At 34.6% G+C, this 22,253-nt stretch overlaps 3 protein-coding genes across 4 annotated transcripts; 2 read left to right on the top strand and 1 right to left on the bottom strand.

The window, feature by feature from the left end:
• Positions 1-7,311: 7,311 nt before the first annotated feature.
• Positions 7,312-8,731, top strand: LOC18035722. Its single transcript, XM_024181061.1, has 3 exons — positions 7,312-7,345; positions 7,745-8,020; positions 8,406-8,731. The coding sequence occupies exons 1-3, from the start codon at positions 7,312-7,314 to the stop codon at positions 8,729-8,731; spliced, it is 636 nt and encodes a 211-aa protein (XP_024036829.1).
• Positions 8,732-11,583: 2,852 nt separating this feature from the next.
• Positions 11,584-14,603, top strand: LOC18035728. Its single transcript, XM_006426757.2, has 5 exons — positions 11,584-12,155; positions 12,568-12,812; positions 12,905-12,938; positions 13,085-13,779; positions 14,090-14,603. The coding sequence occupies exons 1-5, from the start codon at positions 11,834-11,836 to the stop codon at positions 14,345-14,347; spliced, it is 1,554 nt and encodes a 517-aa protein (XP_006426820.1). The 5' UTR covers positions 11,584-11,833; the 3' UTR covers positions 14,348-14,603.
• Positions 14,604-15,303: 700 nt separating this feature from the next.
• LOC18035736 (ATPase 10, plasma membrane-type) lies at positions 15,304-20,862 on the bottom strand. Of its 2 annotated transcripts, none has more exons than XM_006426758.2 (19): positions 20,791-20,862; positions 20,578-20,697; positions 20,197-20,295; positions 19,921-20,058; positions 19,714-19,848; positions 19,337-19,516; positions 18,869-19,075; positions 18,634-18,753; positions 18,441-18,560; positions 18,216-18,338; positions 18,021-18,125; positions 17,679-17,823; positions 17,367-17,528; positions 16,898-17,136; positions 16,478-16,510; positions 16,295-16,376; positions 15,953-16,113; positions 15,685-15,858; positions 15,304-15,592 (listed from the first exon to the last, which is right to left on the bottom strand). In XM_006426758.2, exons 1-19 carry the CDS (start codon positions 20,854-20,856, stop codon positions 15,422-15,424), a joined length of 2,580 nt encoding a protein of 859 aa, XP_006426821.1. In that variant the 5' UTR covers positions 20,857-20,862; the 3' UTR covers positions 15,304-15,421. The 2 variants fall into 2 exon arrangements, with proteins under 2 accessions (XP_006426821.1, XP_024036429.1); XM_024180661.1 differs by having other exon boundaries at positions 19,337-19,512; positions 19,710-19,848; positions 20,791-20,856.
• Positions 20,863-22,253: the final 1,391 nt, after the last annotated feature.

A 22,253-nucleotide genomic window follows, 5' to 3' on the forward strand; every position in this document is an offset into this window, starting at 1 on the left:
TTTGATTACTCTTTTTTTAATATTTATTTGTGTTTATTGAGAATTTTAATGAGATTAATAATAAAACTAGCTATTTAGCCATTCTACGGAAAGCTGGCAGGCACGATTTGCCAGAAGAATCCAAAGCCACAGAATGCTTACACCTCTTTTGCAATTTTATTATCAGCTCTTGCTGCTCTGTTCTCTATTAACTGGGTGCTGGTTGAAATGGTTTATCACATTCAGTCCCTAAATTTCTCTAATTTATCGGGTAAACCATATATTTTGTTTTTGTATTAAACGAGTCCCTAAGAGTATGATATTTAAGGAACGTGGTCAGATCCAAGTTAGTTGCGCAAATTGACACAACTCATAATCTCAACATAAAATGAAACAAACTTATTCGAATGATTATTTAGTATTTGACTCGTGAATTTTTTTTTAAGACTCAATATTTTCGATGGGGATAATAAAAGACTTATTTGACACAAATATACGAGCTGTATTTCTGTTTTAAAGAATTAAAAACTTGAGGGACCTAGCAGTTATTATTCTTTCTAATTTTTGTTTTCAAAGATTAGATAGATATAAAGAAAGAAATAGAAGAGGGAATATAGTTTTAGTAGGTGCATCGACAAAATATTGTGTAATATTTTATTAATGTTTTTCTTCCCTTTAAAAACTTGTTTCTGACACATAAATAAATTAAATGGGGGTAATTTTCACCAGGGTCACACGCTTTGTGTTATTAGAATAAATAAAAGGGTTTGTTTAGGAATGGTTAAAGGAAGGAGTAGCTTTCATTATTCAATATTATGATGATGACATGTGCTGAATTGCGGAGGGATTGAAAGATTATTAGTCATTAGTTTCCTTTAAAGATTCAATCAATGATTGATTATAAATTTGAAGAGTCTAATGGTAAAATTACTTAACTGGCCTAACTTCACGGGGGAATCTCACTCGGTCACGGATTCACAGGAGTCTCGCAGTAAATAAATGAAGTGAAAGATATTGTAGTTTAAACTAATTAATCATGATTTTTCATCTGTAAATTAGGTAGAAGTTGAAATTTATTTATTTTACTTTTTTTTTTCTAAATCAAGATTTGGGAATTTGGGACTGCTACTCTAGATTGATTATTCATGATTACAAAATTACAGGAATTGGACATTTTGGATAGTGTGTGACTGACTGATAGATACGTACAGTCAAAATGTCAGAGCTAAAGAATCGGATAAACTAGAAAATGTATTTTTACATTTGGTAATTTTTCTTTGGGGCACTTACAGTTAAGTAGTATAATCTTAACATAAATTGTTGTTTACTTAGTATTTTTTAAAAATTAATATAAAATGTGTACTTGTGAGGATTTTATTGAATTATTGTACAAGTAACACTGTAGTGAAAGAAAAGAAAATGGTACTGCAATTTGAAAACAAAAATTTTAGACTTTATAAAAAGCAAGTGAGAAAAATCTGGTTCCGTTTGCTTTTTCTTAAAAGTGAATATTACCAAGATCGATCAATTTATAATTTTCAACCAAGAAAAAATTGAGCTGAGTCAATTAATTTTTAAAGACATAATTAAATTGAACTAAATTCACCGCAAAAAGTAAACTAATGGAATTATTCAATCCATTTAGTTGGATTCTCAATTCCTTTGGCCACCCCTAAACAAGAATATTTGTCAACACATTGTTCTTACGTTTGCTTCACTCAAAGAAAAAAGTGGGAAAATCACTGTAAAGTTGGTAGATAACTGAAACTGAAGGGATTGAGTCAGGTTTCAATTTTGTATTTCCCCCTTTTCTTATTATCTCGTGGTAGTTGAAGTTGCATTTTAGAGCTTACAACTTAGAATATAAGGAATTTGGTGGCAAAATCATTATATTTATGTTCAACCATCTTGTTCGTGACGTAGGGATCCTCCTCTATATTTTATTTACAATTCTATAACCAGAGAGAGAGAGTTTCATGGCTGCCAATAAGTCCTTTGTTTAATTGAGTGGGACACACGAAAGCCAGAATCCGAAAAACAATCGACAAGTTTCAACCATTACGGGAAACTTTTTCATCACCTTTGAAGAAAGACAAAGAGATTGTTGACTAACCAACTCTTGAGCGATTGTGGCTTTTAAACATAAATATTGAAAACAAGAGGAATGATATTGATACGTATATATTTCAACTCTCATTCGTTACATTTTCATTTAAAAAAAAATTAAAAGAGGACTAAAAGAATGTTAATTAAAAGTGGGCTAATTTTTTTTTTTTTAAGCTTTACTCACCCTTAGGCTCCGTTTGATACAGCTTATTAAATAGAGCTTATAACAGTAGAGCTTATAGCAGTAGAGCTTATACCAATAGAGCTTTTGGGCAAAAAGTCATTAGGTGTTTGGTTGTCATTAAAAAAAGCACTTTTGAACCATTAAAATGTGTGATATTTTTTATATTATATATTTTTTGGAAAAGCTCTCTAACCTCTACTCCCAAAAGCTCAAATTTTGGGCTTTTGCTAGTAGAGGTAAATTAGCTTATTTAAGCTAAAAAAAACTCTACTAAAAAAATAACCAAATACCATAAAAATTTTTTAAAAGTGCTTATGCGATTAAATAAGCACTTATGGCTCTTAAATAAGCCATACCAAACAGGCACTTACTTTTAAAAGAAAAAAAATCTTTTAATTTAGATTTTTTGTTTAAAACAGTAGTGACAAGAATTTTATTATTATTGATTTTGTTCCAATCTAATGATAGAGATAATTTGCCGACATTAATAGGTTACATAAAATCCATAAATGAGATTATAAGATTAATTTGTGTTTTAATTTAAGTAAAATATTTAGCTCTCTTTTTACAAACTCGAATTTTAAGCACTAGAACTATATATATTATGAGAGAGAGAGTGAGAGTTTTTAGATAAACTTCCGTAATTGTAATATCATTGTCTGGTGATTGATCTGTTTAGTCACTATGTGTATAATTGAATAATTAATGATCTCGTCAATCATAATCATTTGTATTTAATCGGCCCGTGATTGATTGTTGTAGATAATTTGAGATTGCAAGATTTCGATGGAATCAAAATGCAATTAATCAGTTAATAATATAATAACTCTAGTAGACGAGTAATTACCATATGAAATAAAATAAAGAATTAAAAAGGGGAATAAGTGTGCCCACAGAGTGAAAGAGACTTTACAAGAACGGACATGTGTCTAGCAAGTGTTACCAAGCCATTGGGAAATTTGAAACGACAAGGACACTGTGAGCTATAAAACAAAAGCATATGGTAATTTAATTAGATATGAATGATTTAGCGCACTTTGCAAAATTGGCGCAAAAAATGGTTGACAAATGAGAGGAATGTGGGTGTGTGGTGGTGTATGCGCTGCACGCCATTTGGCGTTTAATAGCAGACAGAGACGCGTTAGCTCTTAGCTGTCGCTACCTCCCTACTTTGAAATGGCTTCTGTCGGTGATCGGTGGCCTTTTTGTCCCTCTACACTCTCTCTCCTCTCTTTTATCTTCTTATTAATTCATTGTGGGATAACAACAATTGCATCCCTCATTTTGTATAAAATTATGGGTAAAGGCTCAGTTTGTATTCTCATGGAAGACATCCATTTTGTCAGATTCTGTTAAAATCTGTTTATAAAATTAAGAAGAAAGCCACTTCCTTCTCAGATCCTCGTATTTTCTTTCTTACCACTTGAGTTAAAAAGGAAAATTTCAGGCTGTAATCTAATAGGATTATTCAGAAGAGTCCCGACTGATTTTTAATTGTAAATATCAAAATATTTTGATTGTAATATATAAAAAAGGGAAAAATTTCACATTGATTGATAATGAAATCCTAGGTCATATAAATAAGCTTGAGATAATCCTCCAATAATTTTTTAATTAACTTTTAAATATGAGTTCATCACATGAGTTTTTTTTTAATCAAAATAAAGCTTATCTATAAGTAAGCTCATATTATCTCTCCACACGATGAAAATTAGTCAAATAGACTAGTTTATAGGTGATGGAGGGTGTACAGAAAAACTTCACATTAATTAACAAACTTGAAATAATTTTTAAATCTTAAGTTAAATTTTGAGTATTAGTTAGATCTATAGGTTTCTATAATCCATAACTTGATTTTGTAAAAAGGAAGGAAAAAAATTGTAATATTTTATACCCTTAGAGAAGAAATGGAGTAATAAAAATTTATAATGGGCTCAAATGGTAAAAGATAATTCTTCATAAAATTAATGATTTGACGGTAACATCTTTGAAACCAGCTTATCCAATATCGAGGGACTTATTTGCTTAAAAGCTTTAAAAAAATATGCAATAAGATGTAAACTGGGTCCTTTTTTGTAATTTGGTAGAATTCAGGAATCTTCGTATGATTATCCAAATTAGTTATAAGATTATATATATATACATATATCATATGTTTTTTAAATTCAAGCTAGTATTATTTAATATTTATTTGAGTCGTTTATTAAATTGAGTATATATGAAACGGCCGACTGCATATAGTATTTGACTTGGGAGAATTACCGTGCTTCCATTCAAATCTTCTAATAAATGCTTTTCTTTGGTCAGAGTTCATTCTAATCTCCGGAAGGCGAGGCCGGATGATGTATATTCGTTAGGTAGCCGAAGGAAAATTTCGTTGACAGGTTAGGCTTAGCTGTTACGTAAATTTACAGCTGAAATCTGACTCCGCGGATTTGGCTCGGTCAAGGCTCAAAAGGTGTCGCTTAGCTTTTTCCAAGTTTTCATACGAAGACCAGCAGAGGACTGCATTTTGAATTTTGAATTTTGAATTTTGGATTTGTTATTAAATAAAATTAATTAATCCAAGGGGAACAAGCTCGGTAAATATTGCTCTTATCTATTGCTACTTTCCATGTGTGTGTTTGTATATAGAGGGACACTAATAATCTAGTGGGTAATATTACTTATTTTATAGTGAGTGAAAATATCCCGTAGCAATGTTTAGTTAATCCATAGCTTCTATACGATTTATGGAGAATTATAAAATTGTACCATGTGTCTCGATGCTCACTGAATTTCAAATAATCAGGACTTTATAATAACGATGATAAAGTGATCTGTTAGCTGCATAAAATTAAGAGGGTCTCTATGATTTTCACCAAGAAGATTATAATATTTTTGTTGTATGATCACCATATTTACGAAGAGTAATAATTAATATGCTTATGTATTTACAAGGTATACATTAATCTTGATTTTTTGCATAATTACTTATTTTGAATAATTACACCACGTAAACATATCATTACTCATATACGTTAATACGTATGCCTTAATATTACGGGATGACTTGAACTACAACAAATAAAGATATTTAAACAAATTAATTGCTGTATTTAGAATGTATATATAACTTGGTTCCGGCCCTTAGGTTTAGTCAAGATCTCCACAACTGATTTATGATCCAAAATAAATGTTAATACCAAAACTGAAAGAGATTCATGCATCCAAAATAAATGATATACATTTAAATAAATTAACTACAAAACCGTATAATACTTCACTCTTATTTATATAAGAACAACATTTTTTTTTTCAGATTGGTCATCATCCATGCATGCATGCAAAAACATTTTGTTAATTAGCGTTGATTGATTACACATAACAATGGCTCCTAAAAAAGGTGAAAATGATAGCTATGTGATTCTGAGGCCAGACAGAACAAGAATAGGGAAGTTTTTGCAGTCCCTTTTTTTCTCTGATAAATTTTTAATTTCATGGAGGCCACTGAGTCCAAGTGGAAGCAAGCAGACCTGGTTGGTTGGAAGAAGCTTTTTCTTTTATATGTTTAGTAATTATTCCATTTTTTGGTAAGCCATTAGAGTTCACTGGGTATGTTTTGGAATATATTCTCAATTTGCTCTCTCAAAATAATGGCATCTTTGGCTTGCTCCACAACCTCTTCCATGGTACCAGATACCTCTAAATAATTTCTTTTCTTTAATGCTTTAATTTGTGTGTACACATATGCACATGATTACTAATTGGTCATGGGGGATAATGTAGGTGAAGTGAATTTTCCTAAGAGAGGCAGTGAGACTTTTATAAGTTGTGTTGGGTGCTTAGATGGTCGGATAGAGCTCTAAAAGGTTCAAGATTTAAAGGAAGAAATTGCTGATTGTGCTTCTAAGGGTACTGCCGGGACTTCGCAAGCTCTCAATATGAGAATTGTAAAGTCATCAGAAAAAAATGTTGAAGATTACTGGAAGGCAAGCTAGCTATATATGTATACTCAATGTCTTTCATTTTTGCACATGGTTTAGTTCAGAGAAATGCTAAACAACAGCACGGTGATAGAACACTTACAGAAACAACAACAAGACGTGTTGTTTTGCCACTTGAAAGAAACCAATACAAAACTACGTTGTTTTTGTCTTTGTTTTTGTTGCTGTTAGGCTCTATCACGTAGGGATGGTAAAATCTTGTACCGGTTTTGGGTCTTCACACAACCCACTACAAATTAGGTAAATATTAATAAGTTTTTGGGGGAATGAGGTTGGAAATAGAGAAAAAGTAATTCTCAAATTTTTAACCCGGATGATTGATTTTGTACTTCTCAATTCCCGTAAATATTTATATTTTTAAATTATTATTTATCTTAATATTTTATATTTTATAACTATTTTTAATAATTTAAATATTTTACAATATATTAGTAATAGTTTTATTTGAGTTGTTTTAATATTATATATATAATCATTCTCTAGTTATGACATCTTTATTTTGTTAAACTAAGAATGTCAGAAAATACAAAAAAAAATACAATTTCAATGCACTAATAGATAAAAAAACACAGTTTCCAATGTATTGAAATCTCTACTTTTTTTATTTTACTGATATCATCACTTTAATAAATTGAGGATGTAGAGATTTATTTAGAAATGAGATGAAGAATCGAAGCCAAATTTTAAATGGGGTGGCGAACGGAGGAAACCCCCCCGCCCCCACTTAACCCAATTACCATCCCTCCGTGTTATTCATTTAACATTTCACTCTAGTTTATATACTCATAGTATCTCATTTCATCCTTGATATTAAAATGTTAATAGAAAAAAAATACTTAATTGATTTGAAGGGAAAATGTGACGCTTTAATAGTATTTTTGGAAGAGCTGGGAACAAATTAAATATTTATAGGAGAACTGAGTGGCAAAAGTATTTAATGAGAGACGAAAGCGTCATTCTCTCTTAAAATTGTAGCTTCACTTATGCATAATATGAATTTCCCACAACAAAATTATGTACTAACGTTTTCTTTTACACCCTTTATTGGTTAAACAGATGCATTACTTGAGGTTTTATAATGGCTGGAATGGTAAGATTGATTCGATTTTGATCGTACGTAGGCCAGTTTGTTACATTAATTTTTTTTTTAGTCTTAACTACGAGGTATTTTGGGGAGGGTCCCAACTGTGGGAGGCATATTTAAGTCCGTACTACAACTCAGATTAGAAGTCCCCGCTCGAATCGGGAGGCACAAGTTCTCCCAACAAAGGCGACTTCCCTGCGACTCGAACTGGGGAGCAAACTCAGTCAAGCCATTTAAGGGAACTCTATTGCAGTGTAGCCAACACTTTGTTGATTTTTACATTAATTTAATTATCTTGAGTTAGCTAGGTTTATCTACCGATCAGAGCTTTTAATACTATTTTGTGTTCTAGCATTTATAACAATAAATGGCTAAAATTTAACTACTTTTGGGAATTTTTGACAGATTACCTGCAGAAATGTGATAAGGCCGAAGATGCCAATTTGATAGTGATCAGCTTCAGGGGCACAGAACTTTTTAATGCTGATGCTTGGAGTACCGATTTCGACGTCTCTTGGTATGATATCGGCCAGACTTCGGGATCAAGACATTTGCACGTAGGATTCCTAGAAGCCCTGGGTTTGGGCAGCAGAATTGAAAGAAACTTCAATGACACTATCAGAAGAACTAAGGGAAATGGCACCGATAATAATTCTGATGATCAAATGTTAATGGAGGAATGTGAATGCGATCAGATTTTTTATCATGATTTGGTCATCAAATGGTCTTCTTACTATAGGGTGAAAAAAAAAAAAAGGCTGGCGAGTTTACTAGAGATGCACCCCAACGCAAAATTCGTAGTCACAAGGCACAGCCTAGGCGGCGCGCTGGCGATTATGTTCCCAAATATACTGGTGCTGAATAATGAAACGGATGCGTTGAACAGATTGTTGGCGGTGTACACATTTGGACAACCTAGGATCGGAAATCAAAATTTGGCCGAATTTATGGGACAACTGTTAAGACAGAAGTACTTCAGTATTGTGTATGACAATGATATGGTGCCGCCTTTGGATGAAAATGTGTTTCTGTGTAAGCACCTTGGTGTGTGTCTTCACTGTGACAGACAACAGGTACAATTGGGAGGAACTGGAACAAGATGTGCCAAACCCCAACTACATCGCTTTGCAGGAAGTGATTCCTAAGTATGTAGATACCGTTCGGGAGCTGTATCGAAGTTTAACGACGCACTATAGTCATGGACAGGAGTATAAGGAGTCGTGGTTCCGGACATTGTTCAGATTTGTAGGGTTGCTAATCCCTGGTTTGTCTGCACATTGTCCTACGGATTATATCAACCCTATCAGGCCTGGGAAGCAGAAGCGGATGAATAACGTTTACGATAAGAAGCTTCATGTTAATTTCTTGATAATGTTCTGTTTCTCTAGCTAGCTTGAGGGGAGTTATTTTTATTTTTATTTTTTTGAGTCTTTTTGATTTGCATAAGACTCGACTTTACAATAAATAAATAAAACCCTTTTAGTCGTCATTGGAGAATAAATATTGATGTACACAGTACGAACATATTTATACGTCCCAAGTTCCTTCGCATTACATCTTCTTAATTTTCATAAGACCTGCATCGGTTGGAATGTATAAATTGGCTTGCATGCGACGGACCATTGAGAATATAGAATCTAGCTATGACATATCCAACAGAAAATAGTCCAATTGATTTTTCTGTTACCTTGAAAGCAAGAGGGATAAATTTCTGATACAACAATTTAGGATGGGGAAATTTTTTAATTTCTATTCGTGTATGAGAGTGAAAATGGGATAACGTTGCATAAAATAACGGAAAAAGACGTTGATTACCTAAATAATTATTAAAATTTTTTAAACAAATCTTGATGAGTATCAGAATCTTTATTATTCAAAAGAAAACGACACTAATCAGGAAACACGTAATGAGGTTGACATTGAATAATACAATCTCTTTTGTTTCAAATGATGGTACTTACAAATTATTTCTAACACAAAATTATTTTATATTGTTTTATAATAACTATTAATAGACCTATGGGTGGGATCTACATTCACGGGTCTTGGGGTAATTGACCCCACTCAAAAATAAATTTGTTTTAATTTCTTCTTAATTTTTGGAAAACTTATGTTTGCGTGAGGGCAATTTTATAGACAAAATATGATATCAGGGTCAATTTCATGGATTATTATTTTTTTCACCATGGTAAGTTTTTAGATGCGCCCCCGGCGGGGATACGGCTCAGATCGAGTTTTTCAGCTGGGCTTGTTGGGCGGCCCCCTAAACACATTCCTTGGGCTTTCTTGGGGCAACTTGAAGTCCGCTTTTGGGCTGTGTTGTCAGTTGTGTCAAGCGTAGGATTTCAACCAGAACAAATTGGATGAAGTGTTACTAACTTACCATTCTCGAGAATTGCTCTCTTCTTTGGAGGACGTGAACATTCAAACAAACTTGATCCCTTCTTTTTTCTGCATTATCTTTTGGATATACAACAATAAAAACGTCCACGCATCCGCAAGGATGAAACGTACCCCTTTTCGGATATAGTTCTACTACAAGCTAGCAATCATACATTCATAGCATGATCATTTGAGGTAATTTTCTATGAGGTTGCGGTGAAGGTGGTGTTTAGTTGGGAGAAAAGAATGGAGGTGAGGAAAATAATTTAAAATTTATTTTTATTTTTATTATTTAGTTGGATAAAATATATAAGAATTTAATTTTTATTATAATTTAATATCCATCATAATATAGGATTTAAATTTTTCATAATTTGAATTCCACACTAAGGAGTGAATAATTTAAATTTCTCTTATATTGGAAACAAAAACTTTCAAAATTACCGTTCAACTTGTTAACTTGTTTAATACCATTAATAATTTTTATTTATAATTTTATTTTATCAATATAATATCATAAATAATTTTATATTAATTAAATTTAATGAATGATTTAAGAAACTTAACAAAATAAATAAACTTATTTATTTAATATGAAATTATACAAATATAAATTAACCGTTGTTGGAACTGTGCCGGACCATCGATGGAATTTCACTAGATTGTCGTTGGAATTCTGTCGAACTGTCGTTAGACCATCACCGGAAGCCACCGGACTGTTGTGAAACGTCGTCGACCACCGCCAGACTGTCGTTTTATTATATTATATTATATTATATATATATATATTTCTAATAAATCATGAATTATTTTAGGACTTTTTGACATTAAAAAAGTTTAGTATTGATATTAAATTATATTTCATTATTAATATAGATAGTTTAGTATTTAGGAAAAAAGAATAAATTTGTCCAAAGAAAAAAATTATAATTCATTCCCTTATCAAATTTTATGTCAAATCAAATAATGAAATTTATTCTCCTCTACTCCTTTCTTCTCCCTTCCCCTCCATTCCACTCTTTTCTTCTCCTCCCCTATCTTCAAATCAAACGTGTCAGTCTTTGAGATTATATTCCCTTGCAAAGAAGAAAAAGAATGTTGCGTGCAGGACAAGACAAAAATGACACGCTTACAAGGAGCGGTTACGTGGAGTGGTGGTAATTTTGTCTTACCCATAAACTTACATCATAAAACTTTTAAATGTTCGTTAATAATAATTTTCGCCTTACTTAGTTCTCATTTACTACAATAAGACCCCTACTATAATCGTGATAAATTTAATATTTCAAATATCTTTTAGTATATGTTGACCCCTATTAGCTATTGCTGGAAACAAAATACTCCACAACTTAAAGATTATGGACCTGCCATGCTCTCTAAAACATCAACATTAAGAGTGTGTTTGGGAGTGAGGTACTGTAACTTTTAAGCTGTAGTTGTTGTGGAGTAGATCGTATAACTGTGTAGTAGAATATGAAAAAAAAAAATCTGCTAAGTTGCCAAATCCTAACTACAAGTGTTACCAAACATCTTAATAATTGAGTTTTAACAGCCCAACTACCTCATCACAATCCAAATCCCTAAAAATGTTTCTTTGTTTCTTTTTGATCAAACTGATTTGAGTGTCTCTTAGAAGTACCCCTGAGATAAACACATATGCACGAATGATTTAGCTGACTCCACATGAATGATTTTTTTCATTTCTTGGGGAAATAGACTGCAGCATGATCTAAACAGAATCTGGATTACTCTGTGTCGGTGGGCAGTTAAGGGCCCGAGGCCCACATATGACACAAGGTAGTGGATAAAAATTCCACTCTAAAAAATATGAAAAAGAGGAATTAAAAAAATAAATAAAAGGACGGAGATAGCAACTGATAATGACGAACATCATGTACAAGCATCAAAGCTCTTAACGGCAATCTGTTATTATACAACAGTCCAAAGAAACCTTGTACGAGAGTTGCCCTTGCCGCACATTAGACGCTTACCTTAGAAGCTCACCGAATATAGCCAATATAAATGAACAGACCTACTCAATCAGTACACACATCCAAATATCGTTAATTGTGATAAACTTCTTAGTCATACCTATCATTGCCTCTTATCTTCATGGCTAGTACCAGTAACGTTGATGATTTTGATTCAAGGTATTTGATAGTGAACCCGGAGAATGGTGGGATGGTGGACTTATTGAAGTACTTGTTGCTGGGGGACATAAGTAGTGGTGTCAAGTTTTTGGAAGCAGAAGCAGTGCTGGTCGTTGAAGAAGCTGCTGATCATAGATGGGTTATTGCTGTTTCAATAATTGCACGTAAGATTATTGGCTTTTTGGCTAAGCCTATGGAGTACACTGGCTTTGTTGTGGATTTCACTCTCAATCTTCTCTCTCAGAATGGCAACATCTTTGGCTTGCTTTATAGCTTGCTTCATGGTAACCCCACAATTGCCTTCTTTGATTGTTCTTGTTTCAGTAACTCCACATGATTATATTTAGTGCTTTTATATCCAATAGCCCCACTTAGTGGGAACACTTGATCTGTTGTGAAGGGCTCAATTATTTTAGTTCTTGTATTATTTGACTCTTCCAAAATAACTTCGTCTTTTGGATATTTGGTAACTGATAACAAATAGATAAAGACAAAATTCATGATATGTCTGAGGTTCAAGCAGTTGGTGAAATAAATTTCCCAAATAGACCATTGCTTGCTTAATGAAAAGTAGTACGATTATTAAGTTTGGATTGCTTTCTCTTCACTTTCAGTGATGAAATTTTGTTAATTTTGGACCTTTCAAGATAACAGAATCGCGAACTTTTGAGTTACTGTGATGTTATGCCGATGTAGGCAAGGTGGTGATTCCACAGAGAGGAACGGAAACTTTTTTGAGTACTATTGGGCAACTGGATGGCCGGATAGACTTGTACAAAGGCCAGTACCTAACGGAGCAACTTCGTTATTCTGATGTTGGGCAGAGTGGCATAGAAATGGAGTTGGTAAACAGGATTCTCATGGACCTATGTATCATGGCATCAAAGTTAGCATATGAGAATGCTGAAGTTGTTAGAAATGTAGTAGTTGACCACTGGAAGGTAAAGCTATTCTAAGTTCATCCTTCATTTCTTACTTTTTTTTGTTCATTATCTTCCCTAATCTTGGAATTAAAATGTTTAAACAAAAGCAGATGCATTTCGTGGACTTCTATAACTGTTGGAACGGTAAGTATTTTGGATACAAGTTTTGTCTGGTTAGGACTGTTAGAACTTTCTAGCTTCACTAATAAATGGGAAACTTTAATAACTTTCCATAAGTTCATCCTTTCATTTTTTTCTTTTTCTTTCGTCTATGGAATATGATTTCATAGATTTCGAAAAGGAAATGTCCACTCAAGTATTTATACTTACTGACAAGCCCAAAGATGCAACATTGATACTGATCAGCTTCAGGGGCACGGAACCTTTTGATGCTGATGATTGGTGTACTGATTTTGATTACTCTTGGTATGAGATCCCAAAATTGGGAAAAGTTCACATGGGTTTCTTGGAAGCCTTAGGTTTGGGCAACAGAGCTGATACTGTTACCTTCCAAAATCACCTCCTGGGGAAGGAAGCAAAGTTTAGGGATAGGTCTTCTGACTCTGAGGAACTCCCTAGTACTGACAATGATTGCATCCCACCAGGAAAAATGGAATTGACTGCATACTATGCTGTGAAAAACAAGCTGAAGAGCTTACTTGAGGAGCACAAAAAAGCAAAATTTGTTGTCACTGGGCATAGCCTAGGTGGAGCCCTTGCTATATTGTTCCCGACAGTGCTGGTGCTGCATGATGAAATGGAGATAATGCATAGTTTGTTGGGCGTGTATACATTTGGACAACCCAGGATTGGGAATGAGCGGATAGGAAGGTTCATGAAAGCACACTTGGAATCTCCTGTACAAAAGTACTTCAGGGTGGTTTACTGCAATGATATGGTGCCTAGGTTGCCCTACGATGACAAAACTTTTTCGTATAAGCATTTCGGGGTTTGCCTCTTCTATAACAGCTGCTACATTGAGCAAGTACGTATCTTGCTTTCTGTTTCAACATTTCTTACCTTTACTTGAGATGGTAAACTACATAGTCTGTCTACTTATCAGGACTTTTGTTTGGATAAAATTTGCCATATTTCTGGTTGCCGGATATCAAGATGGATTAGCTAAGAAAACACATGCTTGAGGGGCATTATATGAGATTGAGTTTTTGCTGTGAAAGATGCTATAGAAAAGAGTCCATATGCATTTGTGTTCAAATCATGTTATGCTTGCTTGCTCTTCTGACTTCTTTCTAGTAATGATTTTTTTTTTTTTTTCCATTGCATGCATTTTTAAGAAAGTAGATGAGGAGCCAAACAAAAATTTCTTTGGGTTAAGGTACTTGATTCCAGTATATCTGAATGCTTTATGGGAGTTAATCCGAAGCTTGACAATGGGCTACACCCATGGACCACAGTATGAGGAAGGATGGTTTTCCATCTTTGCCAGGATACTGGGATTGGCATTCCCTGGTATTTCTGCGCATTGCCCCACGGATTATGTCAACTCTGTGAGGCTTGGAAAAGAGCGCACAATTCAGATGTCCTCATTCTGAAAGCTTCTTTTGCAAATAATGTTGGTGAGATATACAATAAGATCACACTCAGGAACTCAGGAGTCAAGATGTTGTTGATTTGAATGCTTTCATCTATGCCGAATGACAAGATAGCATTGTCTTCCTGTTTGAATGCTGCTTTTACTATTTGTTTCTGTATTTTTTATCAGAATGTTCTTTTACATACCACTAGACGATTGTAGTGTTTCAGTGTTGTTGCTGAAGAAATCTTGATGTTCAAATATGAAATTCATAATTCCTGGTTTTCCTGCTGAGGTTGAATAAAATATTTTATACATACCAAGAATCATTACTTAAGAAAGAAAACATGATGGAAATTGATGTAAAGGTTTCCAGTTCCTTTTTCTTGCAATGCTTAATCTCATGGAGACATCAGTCATCCATTATTTGACAGCTTAATAACACGAGATCAAACAATAAGAACCATTCTTGTGAAATCAAGTTACAATTGGTAGTTGTAGCCTCTTCTTGGCGAAATTTGATCATGAATTATCCAGATCATCACTTGCGGTAGGCGAAATTATGAAAATAAATTTTCATAAGCATAGGCCTTTGCCACTTCTAAGTTAGAACAAACCAAAACTGAGAAAGGATAACGAAAAATTTCCTGATGTTTGTTCATTGTTCAAGCCTTGCAAGAACGTGATGTTTGTTCCTTTTGATATGAGCAATTAGCTGCTATCCCCAGGCTTTTGAATCATAAGTTATGGATGATGTCTAAAGGTTTGCACTGAACCATTTCCAGTAACAGCATCATTTGATAGCAGAGACCAATATCAATCAGAGTGCTACATATCTTAAAATTCCATCCATCTTAGCTACATTGTCAAAACCAACCAAAACTGTGTGAAATCAACAAATTTCAAGGAGATAGTTTTACTGTTTCTTTATTACTTTGAATTTGCTTAAATTTTAACATGAAGAACTCTGCCAGCAACAAATAAAAATCTTCACGCCTCAACAGTTCTAATCTGTATAAAAAATTTGAGATACATATCACTAAGAAATGGCAAGAATTATTAGCTAAAGTTGCCCTGGATAGCATTCTGACTATTATTGATTCCAGGCTTCTCTGCTTAAGGCATAGCGAACTGTGAACTTGATGATATCCAACAGTATGTAGAAAACCAAACTGTATAACCATATCACGCCGGCCCATCCCCATCCAATGCCACTAATATAAGCAAAGCTAATATGTGCATAGACGGCAATTAAGGTAGCCACCTGGTTGTTAAGAGAATTAACGTGAGAAAATAACTACAAATGCACAAAATAAGTTAATAAAAAAATAGAGGCTGCTCTAGTAAAAGTTGTACCAATTGAGCTAGCACAAATGCACACATCAATAGAGCTCCAGGCCTCTCCAAAAATGACCAACTCTGACTTCGTGTAACAAATATAAGTGCTTGACTGATGATGCTGACTTGCAGATGTACAGCAGATGAGATTTCCTCAGTATTGCTGGATAAGGACCTTACATGAAAGTGCGTCTGCGAATGTATCAATTAAAGAAAACTAGATCAGTATATTCTACCCCCATCTACAGAAACAAAACTAGGATGTGAAGATTAATGATTTTGATACCTCAAAGAAATCAGTATGAACTACAACCCAGTAAAACAGGATAGTAACCAAAGCAAGATAGTTGCCAATGACAATGCCTGCGGCAAATATCTCATTGAGCTTCCAACCGTCTGGCCTCAGAGAGGACTTTACTCGACCTTTGGAAATAGTGATGATGGTCCCTAAAAGCAAATAGGAAAAAGGCACCATTGAATACACATTCCAAGAGAAGTCACTTTGAACCTCAAAGGAAGTCGCTCACTTTAACGGTCTATTTTAAGCAGGACAATAACGGGAGACCATGCAGTCATGAAACTTGGACATTATTTAGAAAAAGGAAGAAAGGCATCAAAGGCACATTACCATCATTAAGTACTGCTATTATCAGAACCATGAAAGGTGGGAAGTCATATTCCCATATCAAAGCTAGAAGCACAAAACTAAGCTGCATGAGGAGCAGATTCAAAATCAATTAAGCTAAATAAAAACACTTTAATCATTTAATTCATAACAATGAAAACAGTTAAGCATTTAAGAACTGCTTACCACAATATGTATGGTTATGGAGACAGCATGTATCTGCATATTCGTTAAAGCTAATCAGCTTTTTTTTTTTTTTACGAAAAATATTAAAAAACATTTACAAAGAAATTCCAGAGAAAGAATAATGAAGTAATTAATTCTGTAAATAACATGGCGTGCAAATATTTCTTCTCCATCAGATACTAAATGCACCCATAATTTCTCCCACGTCAATGTTTTGAAGGGGGAAGTATATTAGTGTTTCACATTTACAGAATCCTGGATACCTCATATAAATGGTTTCAATGAACTTTTTATGTAGGTGCATCTCTCATTTGTGGCCAGAATTTCATTTCTGTCTAGCATGCATACTACACATATCCTAGTTTTATTACTGATCAAACACTAGGAATTGGAGTTGAGAAGAAAAGATTGACACTGAACCGTGCAATTCTTCATTATTTGGACTGCAGTCCTGCTTGTCAGCACAGCACTGCAAATCACGCTTAAGCCTGGCTCGGTTAAAACTATGTCAGCTGCACCCCTTGCCGCTTCTGTAGCATCTGCCACTGCTATGCCAATATCTGCTTTCTTCAGAGCAGGTGCATCATTCACACCATCCCCGGTCATTCCAACCACATGCTTCTTCTCTTGTAAAATTTTTACAATTTCATATTTATGTTCTGAAAGATGCACACCAATGATTACTTATTACGAGATGAGGACACAGAGCTACAAAGATGGAGTATATGTCTTTGGAGCTATATAGACAATCTATTTATTCACTAGTACTACAAGATCAAATCTGGACGATACTAAATTCATTTGTAATTAAGAAATAAAATAAATGAATCAATTAGCATCCGAAGCTCTATATAAAAAAAAAAAAAATTCACGAGGGAGTTGAACGTACCAGGAAATACATCTGTGAAGCCATCTGCCTTTTCAATGAGCTCATCCACTGGAAGAGCTTCATTTTCATCTTTGTCACGACCCAACAATAATGAAGAGGGGTACTTATTTGTTCCAATGCCTAGTCGTCTTCCTGTTTCCTTTGCAATCGCCAAATGGTCCCCTATATGAGCGCATAAAATAGCCCATTAGTCTTTTAGTTCATTGACTCTTCTTCAGAATCACAGTCCACACAGAGGATGGAAACTCTTCATGGGACAGTTTAGGGAATATATGATGTCTATACTCTGTAATATCATAGAGGAGAACTTACCTGTAATCATTTTAACACAAACTCCAAGGTTAAGTGCTCTATGGATGGTGTCAGAGCTATCATGTCTTGGAGGATCAAACAAGGGCAACAAACCACAAAATGACCAAGGCCCTCCAGGACTATCCTCAGTCATTTTAGGAACTTCCTAAACAGGATGATTGTATAAAGTTGATGAATGTGTTCTAAAGAAAGTTCAAATTATGAACAAGCTACTGCATTTTTGCTGTTGCTATCTTTGTCCAACCGTAATCTTTTTTTCTTTTCAGTTCCTTTTACCTTGACGCAACCATCAGGCAAATGACAGAAAGAAAAAGAAAAAGGAAGATACCAAGGATGTTATACCTGAACAGCAACAGCAAGAGAACGCAGGCCTTTTTCAGCAAGTTTGTTGATGATTTTGTGGACTTTTCCACCAATTTCTTCTTTCTCTTGGCACATATTTAGGATCTGCTTTTTAAGAAGACACATGAATGTAGGAAATTATAAATTAATATCAAGAACCAGAGAATCTGAACTTTACACGGCCTTTAAGAGTACCTGTTCAGGAGCTCCTTTGCTGGCTCGATACCAGTTTCCTTCAGAATCAGTGTATGTGATTGCAGTACGCTTGTCAACTGGATTGAAGGGCAGAAAATGCACTTCATTAATGTTTGCTCGTGCCTACAGTCACAAATGTACTTTTAGTTGTTTATGCATAAGCATAGAGCAAAGCAAAATAATAAAAAAATTCAGTATCGAAGTTAAAATATTTTCTAGGTTTACCTCCTTTGGATCAGCGAGCATATTAATAATGGCAGCATCAATAGCATCCTGGTTCTCCAGTCTTGATGCTCTAGCTGCAAGCAGAACAAGTGTGTCCTTGTCCATATCTCTGTTAAAAACCTGCACAAGTTATTAAATTGACATTAGGCTCTTTTCGAATAATAATGCAATGGGCTGCTGTCAACTCACATACCTCTATAAGGTTCCAGTCAACAGTGAGGCGATTCAAGGTAATAGCTGCGGTCTTGACACTATAGAGGACATCCATTCTGGCCATTTCTTCAATTTTCGTCATTCTTTTGGTAATGGCACCCTGAAAAATGAGCAGAATAAGAAGCACAAAACCTTTCAGAACTGTAGCCATGAGTAGAAAAATTTAGTTGTAGCTTCACCGTATTGTATGACTCAGTAGGAATTGAGATTTGTACCAGTTGAGAGAGCCGGTAAGAGGCAATTGCCAGTGTAACAGATAACACTGTTGGCATAGCTATGGGAGTTCCTCCGATTAACAAAACAAGGAGGTTGTTGATTCCATCCCTGTACGATCGATGCTGTATTGGGAACATGACAATGATTTCAATAATCATTCCCACAGCTATAAAGCAAATGCAGAAGTTCCCTATGGAGGTAAGCACCTGCAGCAAATTTATACCGAAAATCACATTATGCTCTATCCAGTTTTCAGGTTGATTGATACTCAAAAAACTTTCAAATCCTTCTTCAGTTTTAGGATACAATGTTATCTTAACAATTTGATGACTTTCAAATGCATTGATTCTCTTCATTCGTCCAAGCCAACTCAAAAGTTAAAAATTATAAGAATTGTTGACCTCACAAGACCAAATCAGATTCAATAAAATCTACTGGAGGTAAAAGTTGGAGATTTTCTGAGTCACCTGTTGAAAATGTCCAACAACTTCAGTGGAGTCAACTAGATCTGCTGCTTTTCCAAAGAAAGAGTGAACTCCAGTTGCAATCACCACAGCTTCAATCTCACCATGCTTACACGTTGAACCAGAAAAAACTTCGTCACCTGTCTCCTTGGTGACAGTGAGGGATTCTCCGGTAAGTGCTGACTGGACCAAAAATTATGAAAGGTTTTCATCGTTATAGGTATTGCATTAGTTGCTTCAGAATAAATGCAAACAAATTTAGTTGTTATTCACTGAATAGCGCAGGCCCTTGAGTGAAACACCATCTAAAGGTGATAGATAGAAGTGCAGAAAGTACAATATGGACAAAACCTGCTGGTTCCTTCATTTGTAATACTTGCCTGGTCAATTTTCAGCGGATCTCCTTCAAGAAGACGAGCATCTGCAGGGATGACATCCCCGAACTTTATGCTAATTATATCTCCTGGCACTAAAACAGCTGCATCTTGCTCTTTCCACTGCCCATCTCGCAGAACCTGATAAACACATCGTATAGGTACTGCTTTCAAAAAAGATTTTTTTAAAAAAAATTATTATGAGGGATTCACCTTGGTTTTTGGAGTTAAATGGGCCATAAGCGCTGCTGTGGCATTCTCAGCATTGCTTTCCTCTATAAAGCTGATTGATGAGTTGATTATCAGTAGACAAACAATCCCTACAGAATCCTGCCAGTCAGGACCCTGGCCCTGAAATATAATTTTCGGAAAAATTGATTCAGCAAGAACATAAAGATCAAATAGGATAGTTTTTCAAATAACCTAGGGAAGCCAGAAAAGAAGACATTGCATAGAAGAATAGATTCATGCAAGAATGAATTTACTCACTCCTCCATTAGCAAGGGCAATAGCCATCAGAGCTGCAGTTTCCATGACCCATGACAGCGGATTCCACATAAAACTAAGAAACTTCAAGAACTTGTTCTCCTGCATGAGAATATTTTTTTAGGATGTGTTACGTTATTGACATTCTGCTGTAGTAACAAGCCATGATCTGGACAACCCGGGAAGTGCTTAAGATTGATGTTACATCAAATCCCATTGCCCCAAGCATACGATAGCTGGTCTCATTTATAAGATGTTCAACTTGAGAAAGCAGACTTCAAGAAATAAAAATGCTCTAATCTGTTTCCTTCCCCAAATCAAATTCTTAACTGCCTTAGAATGCTAATAACGAATTTAGAGGAATTTTAAAACTGCGGATCTTACAGGCTTCTTCTCTAGCTTGTTTGAACCAAAAAACTTCAATCTCACTTCAGCATCTTCAGATGAAAGTCCTTGTCGGGTTGTTCCTAATTGTCCAAATACTTCATCTAGTGGTAACCGTGCCTATGAAAACAGAGAGGTTGAGGGTTTAGTTCTATAATATCTTTAAAAAAAAGGTGGAAACTGTATTGAACTTTTCCGCAGAGCAGAACCTACCAAATCAATTCCTCCACAGTTGCAATTCTCAGGATCAAGCAGTGGTTTCTCAAGATCCTCAGGCATGACTGGAGTTTGAACTGAATTTGCAAAAAAAAAAAGATAAAAAAAAAATACCCACTCTATAAGCTAATGATTTGATTTCACTATGAAATTGTGGATTAAAAGCCACAATGCTTAAATCCTAAACAAGTAATTAATTGACCACTTGAGCTAATGAACATGGATCCCAACAAGTAAAATTACAAATTCAAATATAGAAACTCACTTGCATGCTAAAAGAACAGCACATTAATTTACATGTTCCAATATGGTATAAAGACAAAAAAATTCATCATACCCGTTTCAGAAACTAAAGTGAAGACGTATATAATCAATAAGATCAAATCAAGTACACTGATCATGTAACTTTGGACTTACTAATATTGCGAAATTCGGGAAATGAGAAAGTGTAAGAACACTTGAAAGTGTAGTGTATAGGGTAAGGAGCCTCCAGTTGAAAGTGTAGTGTATATTTTGCAAAAAAAAAAAAAAATCATGAACTAAGAGTGCGTGTAATACCGTTTAAAGACTAATGATTACTTGAATTCTTTGAAATTCAGCTTTAAATGGAAAAATAGCAAAGCAAGCAAAATGAAGACTATACAAAGCTTTGTATATTGAGTAATGATACGCATACAAAGTGGGGATACAGAATTTGTATTGCAACTTTGTAAGCTTGACATTACTCTTGTATACTATATAAATAAAAATAGAGCAAGTTGTCCACAAAAATACAAATTTGTGCCCCAAAGTCAAGAAACGATCCCTGAAAATCTACGACCCCTGGAATCTTGCCATTAAAAATTCACATTTTTTTTTAATATTTACAAGAGATGACTCTCATGAACAATATCACCGCCGAGTAGTCAACTTTCCAACATAATTCTATTTCACCACAGCCGTGGACTAAAAGCCAAAACGCTTCAATCCTAAACAAGTAAACATGAGTTAATGAACATGGGGAATCCCATTTCAACGAGCAATACTGTAAATTCAAGTTTAAAAACTCACTAGCATGCCAAAATTTCCCGGATGTATGTTCGCTTTTCAAGCCTTGTAAAAACGTGATATTTGTTCTTTAGGATATGAGCACTTAGCTGTTTTCGAGACTTTGAATTGTAAGGCAAATAATGCATGATGTCTAAAAGTAGATGAACCATTCCAGAAAAAAGGATTATTAGATAGCGGAGACAAGTATGAGTCAAGAGTAATACATATCTCAGAACTCCATCCATCTTAGCTACATAGTCAAACCAAGTGCAGCTCCAAAACTGCATGATATCTGTTGATGCTGAAATATGGTCGCCCTTTGTCCGACCAGATTGTTCCACCAACGCTCGTGTTGACAACGGAGAAGAGGTTGCACTCTCCCTGTTCTATTGATTGCCCAAGCTCCTGGGGGCCAAATCACTCTTTCTCTT

Source organism: Citrus clementina, unplaced genomic scaffold, assembly GCF_000493195.1.
Source record: "Citrus clementina cultivar Clemenules unplaced genomic scaffold, Citrus_clementina_v1.0 scaffold_7, whole genome shotgun sequence".
NCBI classification, from domain to species: Eukaryota; Viridiplantae; Streptophyta; class Magnoliopsida; order Sapindales; family Rutaceae; genus Citrus; species Citrus x clementina.